Raw genomic sequence first — 15,846 nt, forward strand, 5'->3', positions numbered from 1 at the left:
TAAAGAATGTGGTTAGGCCAGTACACTGATTTGAAAGGGTTCAGAGAGCTCCTCGCCCCAGTGAACTAACTGATTGCAGTTATGTGCTTCAGTTCAGTTCAGTCCCTCAGTCGTGTCCGACTCTTTGTGACCCCATGAATTGCAGCACGCCAGGCCTCCCTGTCCATCACCAACTCCTGGAGTTCACTCAGACTCACATCCATCGAGTCGGTGATGCCATCCAGCCATCTCATCCTCTGTCGTCCCCTTCTCCTCCTGCCCCCAATCCCTCCCAGCATCAGAGTCTTTTCCAATGAGTCAACTCTTCGCATGAGGTGGCCAAAGTACTGGAGTTTCAGCTTTAGCATCAGTCCTTCCAAAGAACACCCAGGACTGATCTCCTTTAGAATGGACTGGTTGGATCTCCTTGCAGTCCAAGGGACTCTCAAGAGTCTTCTCCAACAGCACAGTTCAAAAGCATCAATACTTTGGCACTCAGCTTTCTTCACAGTCCAACTCTCACATCCATACATGACCACTGGAAAAACCATAGCCCTGACTAGACAGACCTTTGTTGGCAGAGTAATGTCTCTGCTTTTGAATATGCTGTCTAGATTAGTCATAACTTTCCTTCCAAGGAGTAAGCGTCTTTTAATTTCATGGCTGCAGTCACCATCTGCAGTGCTTTTGGAGCCCCCAAAAATAAAGTCTGATACTGTTTCCACTGTTTCCCCATCTATTTCCCATGAAGTGATGGGACCGGATGCCATGATCTTCGTTTTCTGAATGTTGAGCTTTAAGCCAACTTTTTCACTCTCCTCTTTCACTTTCATCAAGAGGCTTTTGAGTTCCTCTTCACTTTCTGGCGTAAGGGTGGTATCATCTGCATATCTGAGGTTATTGATATTTCTCCCGGCAATCTTGATTCCAGCTTGTGTTTCTTCCAGCCCAGCATTTCTCATGATGTTCTCTGCATATAAGTTAAATAAGCAGGGTGACAATATACAGCCTTGACGTACTCCTTTTCCTATTTGGAACCAGTCTGTTGCACATCAATTAAGCATGGATTCAGAGTTATGTGCTTTTAGGCACTTGCCAAAATCAGGAAACCCACTTATTTTCTGGCATGTTTTATTTTTGTATGTTTTATAATCAATGAATCAGGTCATGAATAGATTTTCTCCATGAAGGGGTTTTTCTCTTTTCCCCAAATTCTCTACTCAAAGTGAGAGTAAACCACACATGGGCTTCCCAGGGGGCTCAGTGGTAGAGAGTCTGCCTGCCAGTGCTATAGAAACAGGAGACACAAGTTTGATCACTGAGTCAGGAAGATCCCCAGGAGAAGGGAATGGCAACCCACTCCAGTATTCTTGTCTGGAGAATTCCTTGGATAGAGAAGCCTGGCAGGCTACAGTCCATGGGGTTGCAAAGAGTTGGACACAACTGAGTAAACACACACACACACGTGTTTCACATCTTTGCTTGTGAGTTTTTGTTTTTTTTTTTATTTCAGAGTCATAGGAAATCGGGATAGTTACCTTTTTCTCCTTCCTTTTTGGGGCCATGTATATGGGGAGGTGTAGATAGAAGATTTGCCTCACTCCCTCAGGGAAACTCTGTAAGTGGAGATGTGTTGACTCCTTTTATTGCCTCCTTTGGGTCATAAATGATAAACTGTGAGATTTATCATTTATGAGATCTAATCAGCATTTTATTGGAGGCTGGTTCAGTGAACAGGTTCTGTTCTCCAATAGCAGTGTTAAACTGTAAGTAAGCTAATTTTTGACAGGATGTTCTTACAGGAACTTTGCAAGTATTATTATATGCCCCATTTGTTGCAGAATATGAAGTGTGGCTTTTCCCAGAGAATGATGCCTGCAGATCTTTGTTTAATGTTTAGAGTTGCTGATTTCCTCTTTCTCAAAAGGGGAAACCATTAGTTTTATGTTTAATGATAAGGGAAATTTAGGCTTTTACAGAAGAAACTAACCAAGGGTCTTCTAGAAAAGCTTGTGCCTGGAAAACCTAAAATATGGAATGTGTCCCTGATGCACAATGGTTGAATACTGTTGTTTCGGGAGAGGAGATTAGCACAGTGGTCTTTGAAAGCAGAACTGTTTGCCAAGTGTTATATATGGGACCCAGTTCCCCAATGAGATTGCTCCAACTGAAAAGGGCCATCAGCTGCTCCATCTGCACAGAAGGGCAAATCCTTGTCTACACCTCTCACTAACAGGAGTATCAGTGTTTTTCTCCTGAGGTACTTCCTCCTCCTTTCTCAGAATTCTGGTGCTGAGCAAAACAAACTTTTGTTGCCGTTAACATTTTATTTACAAGCTTTAGCCCTTTTTGTACTAAACCTTCATGCATCCTTTCTTACAGTGTTTGTCAGCCTCTTGTATTTGTCCTTGGTTAAATGTCACATACTTTTTCCCAACTTTTAAATGACCTGTGCATGCATACTTGTTTAGAGTTTAGGGATGAGGCAGAAGTTACATCTTACATACTAACTCTGATTATTCATCCAGGAGCATCGTGTTGAACTGAGGGCTCTTTCCAGATCCAAAGGCTAAGAGTCGCACTTAGTGGGGAGGTGTCTGTGTGTAGCATTGGCAAATATTTGCGCATGAGTTCATTTTCTTTTCATATTGGCACTGGTTGTGGTAATAGTCAGTTGCATTGTAGAGTCATCTTCCCTTTTAAAATCTTCCTAACTTGAAATTGGGTCAACTTCTTGTGAATTCTTTGAAATATATTCCTTTAAGATCTAGGATATGTTTTTATGTTTAAGTCACTCTCTTCTTAGCTGTCACTAAAACAAATAGGGCTAGGTTGGGTTATAGTGTAATAACAACCCTAAATCTTTAGAAGTTTAAAACAAGATGTTTATTTTATGTTAACACTAGTAGGCTGGGAGCCTTGTCCCATGTTGCCCTCTTCCTGAGACTTGGTTTAACAGTTGAGTATTTTCAATCATCGTGGCAGAGATAAAGTTTATCATGACTCATACACATTGACTTTTAAAAGCTTTTGGAAGTTACATATGATACTTTGCACATTTCATTGGCCAAATCAAGTCATGGCCATATGTAACTCAGGGAAGTGGGGAAGTGGAATTTTAACACATGTAGAGACCTAGAAACATTTGGACACTCTACCATTTTTGTGAGTAGATATTGTCCTTCCTATATGTACTTCAAAGAATCCACCTGCCAATGCAGGAGACGTGGGTTCAATCCCTGGGTCAGGAAGATTCCCTGGAGAAGGAAGTGGCAACCTACTCCAGTCTTCTTTCCTAGGAAGTCCCATGGATAGAGGAGCCTGGCAGGCTACAGTCTATGGGGTCCCAAAGAGTCAAGCACGACTTAGTGACTAAACAACAACTATATTCTTCTTCCTATATGTACTTCATCCTTGGCTCTTCCATGTGGAGATAACCCCTAACTCCCGTTCAGTCACTCTGTCATGCTCAAAGTCTGGGATCTCTGAGTAATGCTTAGTAGCCATGATCTCTGGACTTCATAAGTTATCCGTTTCCCTTACACTGTTGAATTCATAGAGTAGTTGTAGGGACATATAACTACAATACGTGTTCTTACTAATAATATTTGAAGAGAAGAATGGAAGACATAAACCAGACACTGAACTGTAGTGGTTTTGGAACCTTGCTGGACAGATATTGCTAGGGCTCAAAGTATAAGAAAAATGAAATAAAAAAGCATATCAAATGACTAGTTAACATTTGATTAGCCCACAGATTTACTTTGTGAAATTGCTATAAAAGCTGCTAAACATTTATAGTCAATTTCTGTGTTTTTCTCATTATTGTAGACCAGTGCTGCTGCTGCTGCTGCTAAGTTGCTTCAGTCGTGTCCGACTCTGTGTGACCCCATAGACGGCAGCCCACCAGGCTCTGCCATCCCTGGGATTCTCCAGGCAAGAACACTGGAGTGGGTTGCCATTTCCTTCTCCAGTGCATAGAAGTGAAAAGTGAAAGTGAAGTCTCTCAGTCGCGTCTGACTCTTCGCAACCCCATGGACTGCAGCCTATCAGGCTCCTCTGTCCATGGGATTTTCCAGGCAAGAGTACTGGAGTAGGGTGCCATTGCCTTCTCCTGTAGACCAGTGACAAACAGTTAATATTCTAGCACATGCCCTGGAGCATAGTTCTTTATGGTCCTTGGCTTTGGCTTGCAAGAGGTCCTTTGATTTTTATCATCTTTGGCCACATCTGAAGTTGGACTTTGGAGAATATGGTTTTTTTTCTGTGGCTGAGCAGTTTTGTTAGTGTTTCCTGACCCTGCAAAGGTGGGGACTTAGGAATTGTTTTAAGTTTTGAACAGCTAGACTTTTAGATGGTGGTGCTTCTTTGAGTACCTTTCTTTTATTTCCTTGTTAAACGTAATCAACAGCAACTGTCACATGCTACTCATCTTCTGTCTTGCAGCCATAAATAAGTTCTTTAGCCACATGAACCTAACTACAGCTCATAAATTCATTAGGTACTTCTCATTTCCAAATTATTGTAGTGACAGTTATATCAAATGTTTTGTTATTCCTTAACACAAATCATTTGTTGAGGTCCTGTCTCTGTGTTTCCTCGAAGAGAAAGAGTTTCCATGAGTAGTCTCAGAACAGTTTCCTGCTGCTTGGCTCCTGAGCCTATGTGTGGGGTTCTTGTTAAGGCAGCACCTCACTTGTGATTTATATACTGGTGAAGATAAACTAGATTATGCTGCAGTAATCCACCCCCTGCCACACCAGTCTCAGTGGTTTAAGACACAAACCTATGTTATTTCTTCCTATGTCATATATTCATTGCATACCACCTGGGGGTTCTCTGGGCTGCACCCCATCTAGGACCTATGCTGACACACAGCCACCATCTGAGTGTTTTCAGTGACTGTGACGGAAGAAAAGAAAGCCAGGCACGTTGCACAGTAGCTGTTAAACTGTTGTGTGAGACAACCTTATGTGCTTATAGTGTTGAAAAAGCAAGGTATATGGGGTTTCAGTTTATCAGCTCTATTGTAAATTGAGAACTAAATTGTTTCTCATTATCCCTGAAATGTTAAATTGAAGAGTAAATGGTCTTCATGACCACTGAAATGATAAATGTCTAATTTAGTATGATTTTTTTTTCCCTAAATTTTCCATTCTCCATTCTTTACTGAAAAGTTCCACTCCTATCCTTATGAGTAATTCTTGCTACTTTTTTTTTTCCTGTCTCCTGTTTTGACATAGTGATCTTTTGCTTAAAAGATAAGGAATCTATTTAAAATTACAGTTAAAAAATAAATAAATAAAATAAAATAAAATTACAGTTAAAATTCTCACCTGTACCTGTTGGTGTATCTTTACTTTCTAAAAGTATGATGTTTAATATAAAAACTAATTTCCCCAAACTATGTTCTTTTAAATGTAGATAATGTATATCAGCAGTAGAAAAGCTTCCTGAAAGAAGAAATTGTTCAAAAGAAATTTGAAAGTAGCAAAAGTATAAGAAAAGAGAACTGACAGTGGACACAGAAAACAGCATGGGAGTAAGTACAGCATGAAAGAAGATGAGAAGATGGTATATAGACTAAATCTGCGTTCAGAAGATAGAACTGAATTAAAATATGAGTTGAAGGAGCTATTTGCTTTTCTAAACTGTTTAAATCCATCAAACGTTACTAAATGTATATTTGGAAGGAATGTTCTTAAATAGTTTCAGTAGATATCCTCTAGGGTAGGTGGCCCCAACCTTTTTGGTGCCAGGGACCAGTTTCGTGGAAAACAAGTTTTCCATGTATGGGGGTAGGGAGCAAGAAGGGTGGTTTCAAGATGATTCAAATGTATTACATTTATTATGCACTTTATTTCTATAATTATTATATCAGCTCCACCTCAGATCATCAGGCATTAGATCCCAGAGATTGGGGACCCCTGTTCTAGAGGATTTAAAGTAAAAAGAATGTAGACATATATTTTGGATCTCATTTTCATGTTAGTGGTTTTAATTGCTATTTGAGTATTAATTGTAAATCTACTCTGGGTAGAGAATGATTAAATGCCCTGTTTAAAAAAAATGGATTGAATAATGTTTGAGAATTAATTTTAGAATCCTTAGAAATGACGGCTTAACACACACCAGTAAGTGGGGCTTCCCTGATGGTTCAGTGGTAAAAATCCACCTGCAATGCAGGAGATGCAGGAGACTCAGATTTGATCCCTGAATGAAGTTGGGAAGATTCCCTGGAGGAGGAAATGGCACCCCACTCCAGTATTCTTGCCTGAAAAATCCCATGGATAGAGGAGCCTAGTGGACTATACAGTTCCACTGTATAGTGGTTCACAAAGGTTCACAAAGAGTCAGACACAACTGAGAACACACACACACCAGTAAATAGCTATTAAACATAATATACTTAGTATTGTGTTTTCCAGATATCCTTGATATCTTTGTATCAAAAATTAATAGTATTATAAAATCAATGTCATTATATATCATCCCCTCTCACATTTGTACTAGAAGGAAATAGTAAAGTATTAGCAAAATCAAACCTGAGACTAATTTCTTCTATTATTCTTTTTACAGATTTTACTTCATTCATTCATTTAACAAATTCCTGGGGCACAACTTTGTCGCACACCTACTCTTACCAGGTATTGTCCTGGGCAACAGAAGACAGCAGTGAAAAGAGTAGATTCTCCTGTCCGTATGCAGCCGCAGCTGATGATGCCTTCCAGTTTCAGCGTGTTTAGAGCTGGCATCTCTTTTGTCATGATGTGCATTTTTTATACATCAGCAGTAGACTCTCCAGAGCTGAGTCCTCAGACATTCTTCAGTACATTGCAACCAGGAAAAGCCACCTTAGTTTATTTTTGTCAAGCTGGTAAGTATTTTTTATATTTTAATATGATTTTTGTGATGTTTCTATTGGTGTTTAATCATTATGCTCAGGGAGAACTTATTGTCAGGATTAATAAAATGTGCTTTAAAGTTGCTCCTATGATATGCCTACCTGGGTTTGAATCCTGACTTTGCTTCTTCACCTGTTGTGTGACCTGGGTCAAGTCACTTAATCTCTCTGTGTGTCTTTTTTGTCATCCATAATGAGGAAGTAGGGTGTGCTTTATAAATTTGTTGTGACGATTAAGTGACTTAGCTCATGTCCCTAATCCATAGTAAATACTAGGTGAGAATTAGCTATGAGTAATATCATTTCATTATCATTTCTAAAAGTAAACATTTTGATATTTTTAGCATGTAAATATTTTTAAAGTGTTTTAAAACTTTAAATATAGTAATACTGATGCTTAAGTTTAATACTCTGCTTTAACCATACTGTTGATTATACTGAATTAATTAATACAGCTATTGAACATAACTGATCACTGTCACAGTTCTATTAAAATTTCTCAGGCCTTAAAAAATACTATTCTTGGAATTAGTAAGTGAATTCACATATTTGTTGGCTCCCTTATAGGGGTTCTTTGGTGTCTTAGAAGGTAAAGAGTTTGCCTCCAATGCAGGAGACCTGGGTTCGAACCCTGGTTTGGGAAGATCTCTTGGAGAAGGGAATGGCAACCCACTCCAGTGTTCTTGCCTAGAGAATTCCATTGTCAGAGGAGCCTGGCGGGCTACAGTCCATAGGGTCACAAAGAGTCAGGCACGACTGAGTGACTAACACTTTATTATAATTAGGATTTGAAAATGGTATGTTAAAATCATTTTGAAATTTTTGTACATGTATGTTTGTGTATAGTATTAAACTTGGAAAAATAATGACAACTGTTCCATTTAAATTAAACGTTTATTTATCCAGTTTATGTCTAGAAAGCTTCTAAGGTCACAAAATGAAAATATTTCATGATAAAAATATTAGAAATAAGAATAATGAGGCAATAGGAAATAGGGTACAAAAATATGTAATTGGTTTGTTTAGTTACTTATTTGTTGTTGCATAGTAGTTGAGCAAACTAATATATTTCTTTTGCAGTTTGCAGCTTTTGGCTTTAATTTTAAAAATTCATTTTTCCTAAGGGCAAGTCATAAAACATTCATAAAACATTTCTTATTTTAGAGTCTCCAAGAACTTCTATGTTTCTTGAAGAATTGAATGAGGCTGCTAAACCTCTCCAGGACTATGGAATTTCAGTAGCAAAGGTAAAAACATATTTATGTTAATAAATTATTAGTGACAAACATTCTACAGTTGTGTGACCTGAGTGAGTATCTAAAAGTAATATGTTGTTTCACATCTTTTTTCAAACTGGAAAAATATTTTTTCTATCTTTTTTTTCATAAGAATAAGCAGAAGTATAGATGGTTCCAAATTATTGTACAAGTTAGTACAAATACAGAGGAAAAAGCTATTTAGAATTCTTAGAGCTTTATTTTGTAAACCATTCTATTGGAGCTATAGTGTCATTTTTTCAGTCTTGTATATAGGCTCTTTTTATTTTGCCTAAGAAATATATCATAATAGATATTCATAACTATTAAAACATTTGTATTAGCACAAACTGAGGTATCAAAATTGAAGTAATTGAAGTGTGTGTTTTTGTTTTTTCTTTCATATTCTGTCTTTATAATTGCTTATGTTGTGGTTGTCATATTTATTTTTAGAAAAATGTTAAGACGACCTAATTTGAAATTACATATTTAATTTCTCAAAAAGTGTTCAAACTTGCTGTGGAGTATTATGGAAAATTTCCAGATGCATCATGGTTTAAATAGCTTCATGAGCCTTTCATTTAGTTTAAACTTAGAATTTGTACCTCAGAAAGTGGAATGATTACTTACCCAGTGATTATTAAATTCTTCAGATTAGTGTCTCCCTGACTTTCTGTGTACATTTATTCTTTTCTAGTTCATTAACCTTCCTCCTTTGAGAGATGGCTACTGTCTGTCTTGATCCCTGCAGCTTGAGTTCCCAGGGCAGGAAACATAGAAAAGTTAACTGACTGTGACTTTTAAAGGGAAACTCTTCACTTTCACCACAAAACACTTCTGACACCAAATGTGTGTGTTTTCCACACCAAGCAGGTCTGACACCAACAACCCAGCGTTAGCACAGACCCCTCAGGGGAAGGGTACAGTCCTGTGAGATTGCTCTCACTTTAGATTCCAGTCACAGGGAGTGAGAAGATCCCCAGGCTTCCTACGACTTGGCTACAAATGGGGGTTCTCACAACCCCATCCTCAGGGTCCATAATTGGCTACAGTGACTCACAGAACTCAGGGGAAGACTTTACTTAACTGTTACTGGCTTCTTACAAAGGATATCTTAGGAACAGCCAGGAAGAAATACATGGGCAAGATCTGGAAGAGTCTCAAGTGCAGGAGCTTGAGAAGGGAAGGGAAGTGGGGCTGAAAGTTACCACTCTAATCTTGCCTTTTGCTGGCAACCAGCCCCCTTCCTGAAGCTATCTAAGGGCCCCAACTGCCAGTCATTTCATTTGCATACAGACAGACTCTTATCACTGCCAGAGATTCCAAGGGTTTTAGAAACTCTTATATTTGGGGTTAAAGGACCAAATATTAGAACAAAAGATACTCCTACCACTCCATCATTCAGGAAATTACAGGGTTTTAGGTACTTCCCTAGTGGCTCAGTCAGTAAAGAATATGCCTACAATGCAGGAGACCTGGGTTTGATCCCTGGGTCAAGAACATCCCCTGGAGGAGGAAATGGCAGTCCACACCAGTATTTTTGCCTGGGAAATCCCATGGACAGAGGAGACTGGTGGGATACAGTCTCTGGGCTTGCAAGCGTCAGACATGACTTAGCAATTAACCACCATAACCACCACCAGGAGCTCTGTGTCAGGAACGAGGGGTAGAGACCAAATATATATTTCTTATTATATCATAGTTATATTCCTTGGAGAAGGAAATGGCACCCCACTGGAGTATTCTTGCCTGAAAAATCCTGTGGACAGAGGAGCCCGATGGGCTATGGTCCAAAGATCACAAAGAATTGGACACAACTAAGCGACTAAGCATGCATGTATATACCTTTAAAAAAAAATCTTTTTTTTTTTAAAGTGTCAGTTCTCTTTGTATAGAGGTCTCAGGGTCTCGATTAATTGTGAACCAGTTTATACTCTGGAATGATAATGGTGCCCAAGCTTTGAACAAAAATTGGGATTTAGAAACAAAATACTGGGTTGGTATGACACTCCAAAGGGATAATCATACTGTTTATCTAGCAGTCAGTAAACTGATGACTAGTGACTATGTGTTTGCTCACTGGAGTAGAATATGAAGGTTCATGCCTAAAGATCACCTTTATGAACTAACAGTTCATAAAGCTTTTACAGTGAGGGCTTTGAAGTTATGTGGAAAGGAAACCATGGTGAAAGAGACAGACCTGGACCTCGAGTACCTAGCTCAGTCCCTGGTGCATAGTAGATGCTCAGTACTGCTTAGGAGGCTGAAAAGAGCTCAGGATTATTTAGTCTCTTATTGGATTGTAGACTTAAAAAGTATTCACAACCTAAAAGTTGAGAGTTATGTTTTCTTAGGAGGGGATTTTTAGGACTTAAAACCCAGGAGCCAGCACCTCAAGTAACCCTGAGAGAATAGCTCTGAGGAGTTGACAGGGGCAACCGGATTTTGTAGAAGTTTTGCCAAAAAGGGCAGGTAGTCCGAATGTCAAAATTGATTGCTGTTAATTAAAGGAAAGTCAGATATGGCAAGTTAAGGAATTTAGTGGTTTTCTGTGTATGGGAATATGCAAGAATCCGGGCTCACTGAAATCATTCCTTTGATACGTACCTCAGCTATCTGGTGCCAGTATCCTGTATTTTCACATCCTGAGTTTTCTCAGGGCTCACCTTCGGTGGTGGCTGCAATAGCTGATCACCGTGACATCCTTTGTTTGCTGATACGGCAGGAAATACTCCATTTCTCAAGACGGAAAAATAACTAAGATCCCAGACTTTTCTTTGGAGAGTAGATATCCAAAACACATTCACAGACCTTTTTTTTTTTTTTTTTGGTTACGCTGCCCACCTTTGGGAATCTTAGCTCCCTGACCAAGGATTGAATCTGGGCCCTTGGCAGTGAAAGCTTGGAGTCCCAACCACTGTACTGCCAGAGAATTCCTGCAGACCATTATAATAACTGGCAGAACTTGGTCATTATAAGAGGTACAAATATAATGCTATAGAGGTTTAAAAGAAAGAAATCTTACATGATTATCAAAGTGGACATCATATTATGGTATTGGGAAAGACTTCACAAAAAGTAGCATTTTCAGATTGTCTTCAAAAGTTAAGATTTCTTTAGGCAGATGTAGATGAAGAAAACATTAAATTATAAATGGACTAAATATTCCAGGTAAGAAAACGATTGTCAGGCTGGGAACAATCAGATCAGATCAGATCAGTCGCTCAGTCGTGTCCGACTCTGCGACCCCATGAATCCCAGCACGCCAGGCCTCCCTGTCCATCACCAACTCCTGGAGTTCACTCAGACTCACGTCCATCGAGTCACTGATGCCATCCAGCCATCCCATCCTCTGTCGTCCCCTTCTCCTCCTGCCCCCAATCCCTCCCAGCACCAGAGTCTTTTCCAGTGAGTCAACTCTTCACATGAGGTGGCCAAAGTACTGGAGTTTCAGCTTTAGCATCATTCCTTCCAAAGAAATCCCAGGGCTGATCTCCTTTAGAATGGACTGGTTGGATCTCCTTGCCGTCCAAGGGACTCTCAAGAGTCTTCTCCAACAGCACAGTTCAAAAGCATCAAGTCTTCGGCGCTCAGCCTTCTTCACAGTCCAACTCTCACATCCATACATGACCAAAGGAAAAACCATAGCCTTGACTAGACGAACCTTTGTTGGCAAAGTAATGTCTTTGCTTTTGAATATGCTCTCTAGGTTGGTCATAACTTTCCTTCCAAGGAGTAAGCGTCTTCTAATTTCATGGCTGCAGTCACCATCTGTAGTGATTTTGGAGCCCAGAAAAATAAAGTCTGACACTGTTTCCACTGTTTCCCCATCTATTTCCCATGAAGTGATGGGACCGGATGCCATGATCTTCATTTTCTGAATGTTGAGCTTTAAGCCAACTTTTTCACTCTCCACTTTCACTTTCATCAAGAGGCTTTTGAGTTCCTCTTCACTTTCTGCCATAAGGGTGCTGTCATCCGCATATCTGAGGTTATTGATATTTCTCCCGGCAATCTTGATTCCAGCTTGTGTTTCTTCCAGTCCAGCGTTTCTCATGATGTACTCTGCATAGAAGTTAAATAAACAGGGTGACAATATACAGCCTTGATGAACTCCTTTTCCTATTTGGAACCAGTCTGTTCCATGTCCAGTTCTAACTGTTGCTTCCTGACCTGCATACAAATTTCTCAAGAGGCAGATCAGGAGGTCTGGTATTCCCATCTGTTTCAAAATTTTCCACAGTTTATTGTGATCCACACAGTCAAAGGCTTTGGCATAGTCAATAAAGCAGAAGTAGATGTTTTTCTGGAACTCTCTTGCTTTTTCTATGATCAACCAAATCCAGTTGTAAGATATTTAGAAATGCATCTTCAAGACTTTAGAAACTCTCAAAGTAAATGAAGGAAAAATAATATATCATGCAAATAATAACCAAAAGAAAGCTGGTGTGACTATATTACTTTATCAATGTAGATTTAAAAGCAAAAAACCTTTGGGTCATCTTTTTTCTATCATAACCAATCCATTAATAAGTCCTTCAGGTTCTACTTCCCTGGTAGCTCAACTGGTTAAGAATCCGCCTGTAATCAGGAGACCCCAGTTCAATTCCTGGGTCAGGAAGATCCGCTGGACAAGGGATAGGCTATCCACTCCTGTATTCTTAGGCTTCCCTTGTGGCTCAGCTGGTAAAGAATCTGCCCGCAATGCGAGAGAGCTGGGTTCAATCCCTGGGTTGGGAAAATCCCCTGGAGAAGGGAAAGGCTGCCCACTCCAGTATTCAGGGCTGGAGAATTCCATGGACTGTACAGTCCATAGGGTTGCAAAGAGTTGGACACAACTGAGTGACTTTCACTTTCTCAGGTTCTACTATCAAAACCATGCATACTTGACCACTTCCGGTATCTTCATTTCCAGTATCTTGTCCAAACATCCTCACTTCTCCTCTGGGAAACCACAACAGCTGCCTATTTGGCCTTTTTCCTTTCACTTTTGTCTCACCAAACCCTTCTCCACACATAAGCAAATGTATCAGATCTCAGAAAGGCTTCCCATTAGAGTTGTGTTAAAATCGAAACTCCTCTTTGGATACTGACTTCCTCTTATCTCACTTTCTGTTCCTCCACCTTCCTCAGTTTGTTCCTGGCACTTGCTAGTTGTCTTTGTGTTACTTGAACCTGCTAGATTTTCCATAAGGCCTTTGCAGGTATTTCCCACTCATCTCTTCCACATATTTATATATTTGCATGCATCATTCCGTTACTTCAGTTCTTTGTTCACATGTTACCTCCTCAGAGAATCCTTCTTTGATGAAGATAAGCCTTCTTTAGGTAAGCCTTCTTACCTAAAATGTCCTGTCATACACTATCCCCATAGTAAGTTTTTTTTCCTTCATAGTGCTTAACATTACATATTATTTAGTTTTTAAATGGTCTATCTCTGCTTTTAGAATATGAGTTCTAAAGGGAAAGATTTTAATTTGGAACCTAACTGTGCTCCCAGTGAAGAGAATAGTGACTAACATACGATAGGTGTTCAAATGTGTTTTGAGTGAATGAATGGACAAATCTGTTATCATAATATCAACCATCCCCTATGCTCTGACTTAAAAAAAATTTTTTTTTTAATTATAGTAAAATTCATGGCTTTTGGTTATGACTATACTCTGACTTTTAATTCTGGTTCTCTATTCCTCATATCCTTTCTGGGTATCAGTTCTCTTTTAGTAGCTGTTTGAAAAATAAAACAAATGTAGCTTTTCCACTTGTCACTGTGCTTCCTCAAACTCCATTAAAGTTAACCTGAAAACCAAAACCAAAAACAAAACAAAAAAAACCCATTAACAAATGCAAATTTAACAAAATCCAAAACAAAATACTAACTGTTCTTCCTATCTTAGTTTTGGTAAGTTATGTTTCAGGCAACCCACTTGCCCTGTCTGACAGCCTCTTCATTCTCTCTCTTTCCTTCCCCTCTATGTCCCGTGGTGCATATTATACGCTCAGTCTTCTTAGTTTTACTTTCTGTATTTGTGAAAAGTCTCTTGAATCTCTTCTGTCCTTTTCTGCTTTACTTCAGGCCCTTGTCAGCCTTGACCTGTGAAAGTGAAAGTGTTAGTCGCTCAGTGGTGTCCCACTCCTTGCAACCCTATAGACTGGAGCCTGCCAGGCTCCTCTGTCCGTAGGATTCTGCAGACATGAATACTGGAGTGGGTTGCCATGCCCTCCTCTAGGGGATCTTCCTGACCCAGGGATCCAACCTAGTCTCCCACATTGCAGGTGAATTCTTTACAGTCTGAGTCACCAGGGAAACCCTTCTTGACCTGTGGTGGTGGTGGTTTAGTTGCTAAGTCATATTTGACTCTTGCAACCCCATGGGCTGTAGCCCGCCAGGCTCCTCTGTGGAATTCTCCAGGCAAGAATACTGGAGTGGTTGCCATTTCCTTCTCCAGAGGATCTTCCTGACCAGGAATCGAACCCAGGTCTCCTGCATTGCAGGCAGATTCTTTACCAACTGAGCTATGAGGGAAGCTTTGACCTGTACTGATGTGATACTCTGTCATCTGGCTTCCTTGCCTTTGTGCTATACCTTCCATTTCATCTGCATGTTGCTGCCAGGATCGTCCTCATATTTTTCACAGAGTCTTCATTGTAAACTATCAAGAGTGTTGTGGCTGCTCTAAAATCATCAGGGACTCAGACTCGTTCTTTCTTTTGCACCATCCTTAGCAAGGGTTTCTCCTTTAAGGATGCCTTATGGCCCATGATGACTGCTGGTGCCTACCTGCCTTGTTAGGTTTTTTTCTTTGTCATCAAGGAGTGGGAAGAGCATGAGTATCAGACAACCTCCTTTAAGACCCTTCTAGGAATGCCAAACCTGTGACTTCTCCGCACATTATGTACCTATCCTTAGCTTTTGGGGGAGTCTGGAAAAGTCTTTTAATGGGGGAACTTGCTATTAGTGACATTCTGTTAGTGAAGCAAAGAGAGTGGGATGGATTTGGGGTGGGGAACCAGCAGTATCTGTCATACCTGTGTTCCAGCTACTGAGATGCTTCTGTGGTTCCAACTTACCATTCACTTCTCTGTTTCCTGGCTTTTGCCCATGATTTTTTTGTCTTGCTTTTATTGTTTCCTTCCTTTTCTACGTCATTATCTCCTACTTCCTTCATAAGATTGAATTGAATTGTGCGTGATTAAATATAACTCTTCGGTATAAGTGAGCAGTTACAGCATATAAGTCAGAAAAAAAGTAAAATAAGAAATGTGATCTGGAGATACACTGCACTATTTAACTTTCCTTTGTGTTTCCCTAACCAAGAAACTCTGCCATTTGCTCTACACTCTTAAGCGTTAAATATAATCTTTTAAAGGTTAATTGTGTCACAGAAGAAACATCGAGATACTGTGGAAGTGAAAAGGATTTGATAAAAGCATATTTATTCAGGTAAACTAGTTTTTTTTTCACTGGGATGGATAAATATAAAGCTATGCCTCTAAAATATTCAAGTATACGAAATGTCACGAAGCCAGAAGGAAGCTCTGTGTAATGGGGATCATATGAAGCTTAGCAAAAAAGTCTAAGTAATAGATTTGTTACCTCCACTTTGGCTTCCTAATCGATAGATTGAGGAGAATGATACTTAACTGTCAGGGTTGTTTTGGATATTATATGAGAATCTTATGTAAGCTTTGACTGCAAATGCCTGG

At 39.6% G+C, this 15,846-nt stretch overlaps 1 protein-coding gene across 2 annotated transcripts in view; it reads left to right on the plus strand.

Annotated features, from left to right (window-relative positions):
• TXNDC16 (thioredoxin domain containing 16) overlaps positions 1-15,846 on the plus strand; it is a 93,386-nt gene that overhangs the window by 1,408 nt on the left and 76,132 nt on the right. For both annotated transcript variants that reach the window (XM_019968118.2, XM_070796895.1), the window contains exons 2-5: positions 5,404-5,521; positions 6,559-6,856; positions 8,048-8,130; positions 15,510-15,583. In XM_019968118.2, coding sequence (XP_019823677.2) covers positions 6,682-6,856; positions 8,048-8,130; positions 15,510-15,583 — 332 coding nt within the window. In that variant the 5' untranslated portion in view covers positions 5,404-5,521; positions 6,559-6,681. The remainder of the gene's footprint in view (positions 1-5,403; positions 5,522-6,558; positions 6,857-8,047; positions 8,131-15,509; positions 15,584-15,846) is intronic.

This window comes from Bos indicus, chromosome 10, assembly GCF_029378745.1.
Source record: "Bos indicus isolate NIAB-ARS_2022 breed Sahiwal x Tharparkar chromosome 10, NIAB-ARS_B.indTharparkar_mat_pri_1.0, whole genome shotgun sequence".
Lineage (NCBI taxonomy): Eukaryota > Metazoa > Chordata > Mammalia > Artiodactyla > Bovidae > Bos > Bos indicus.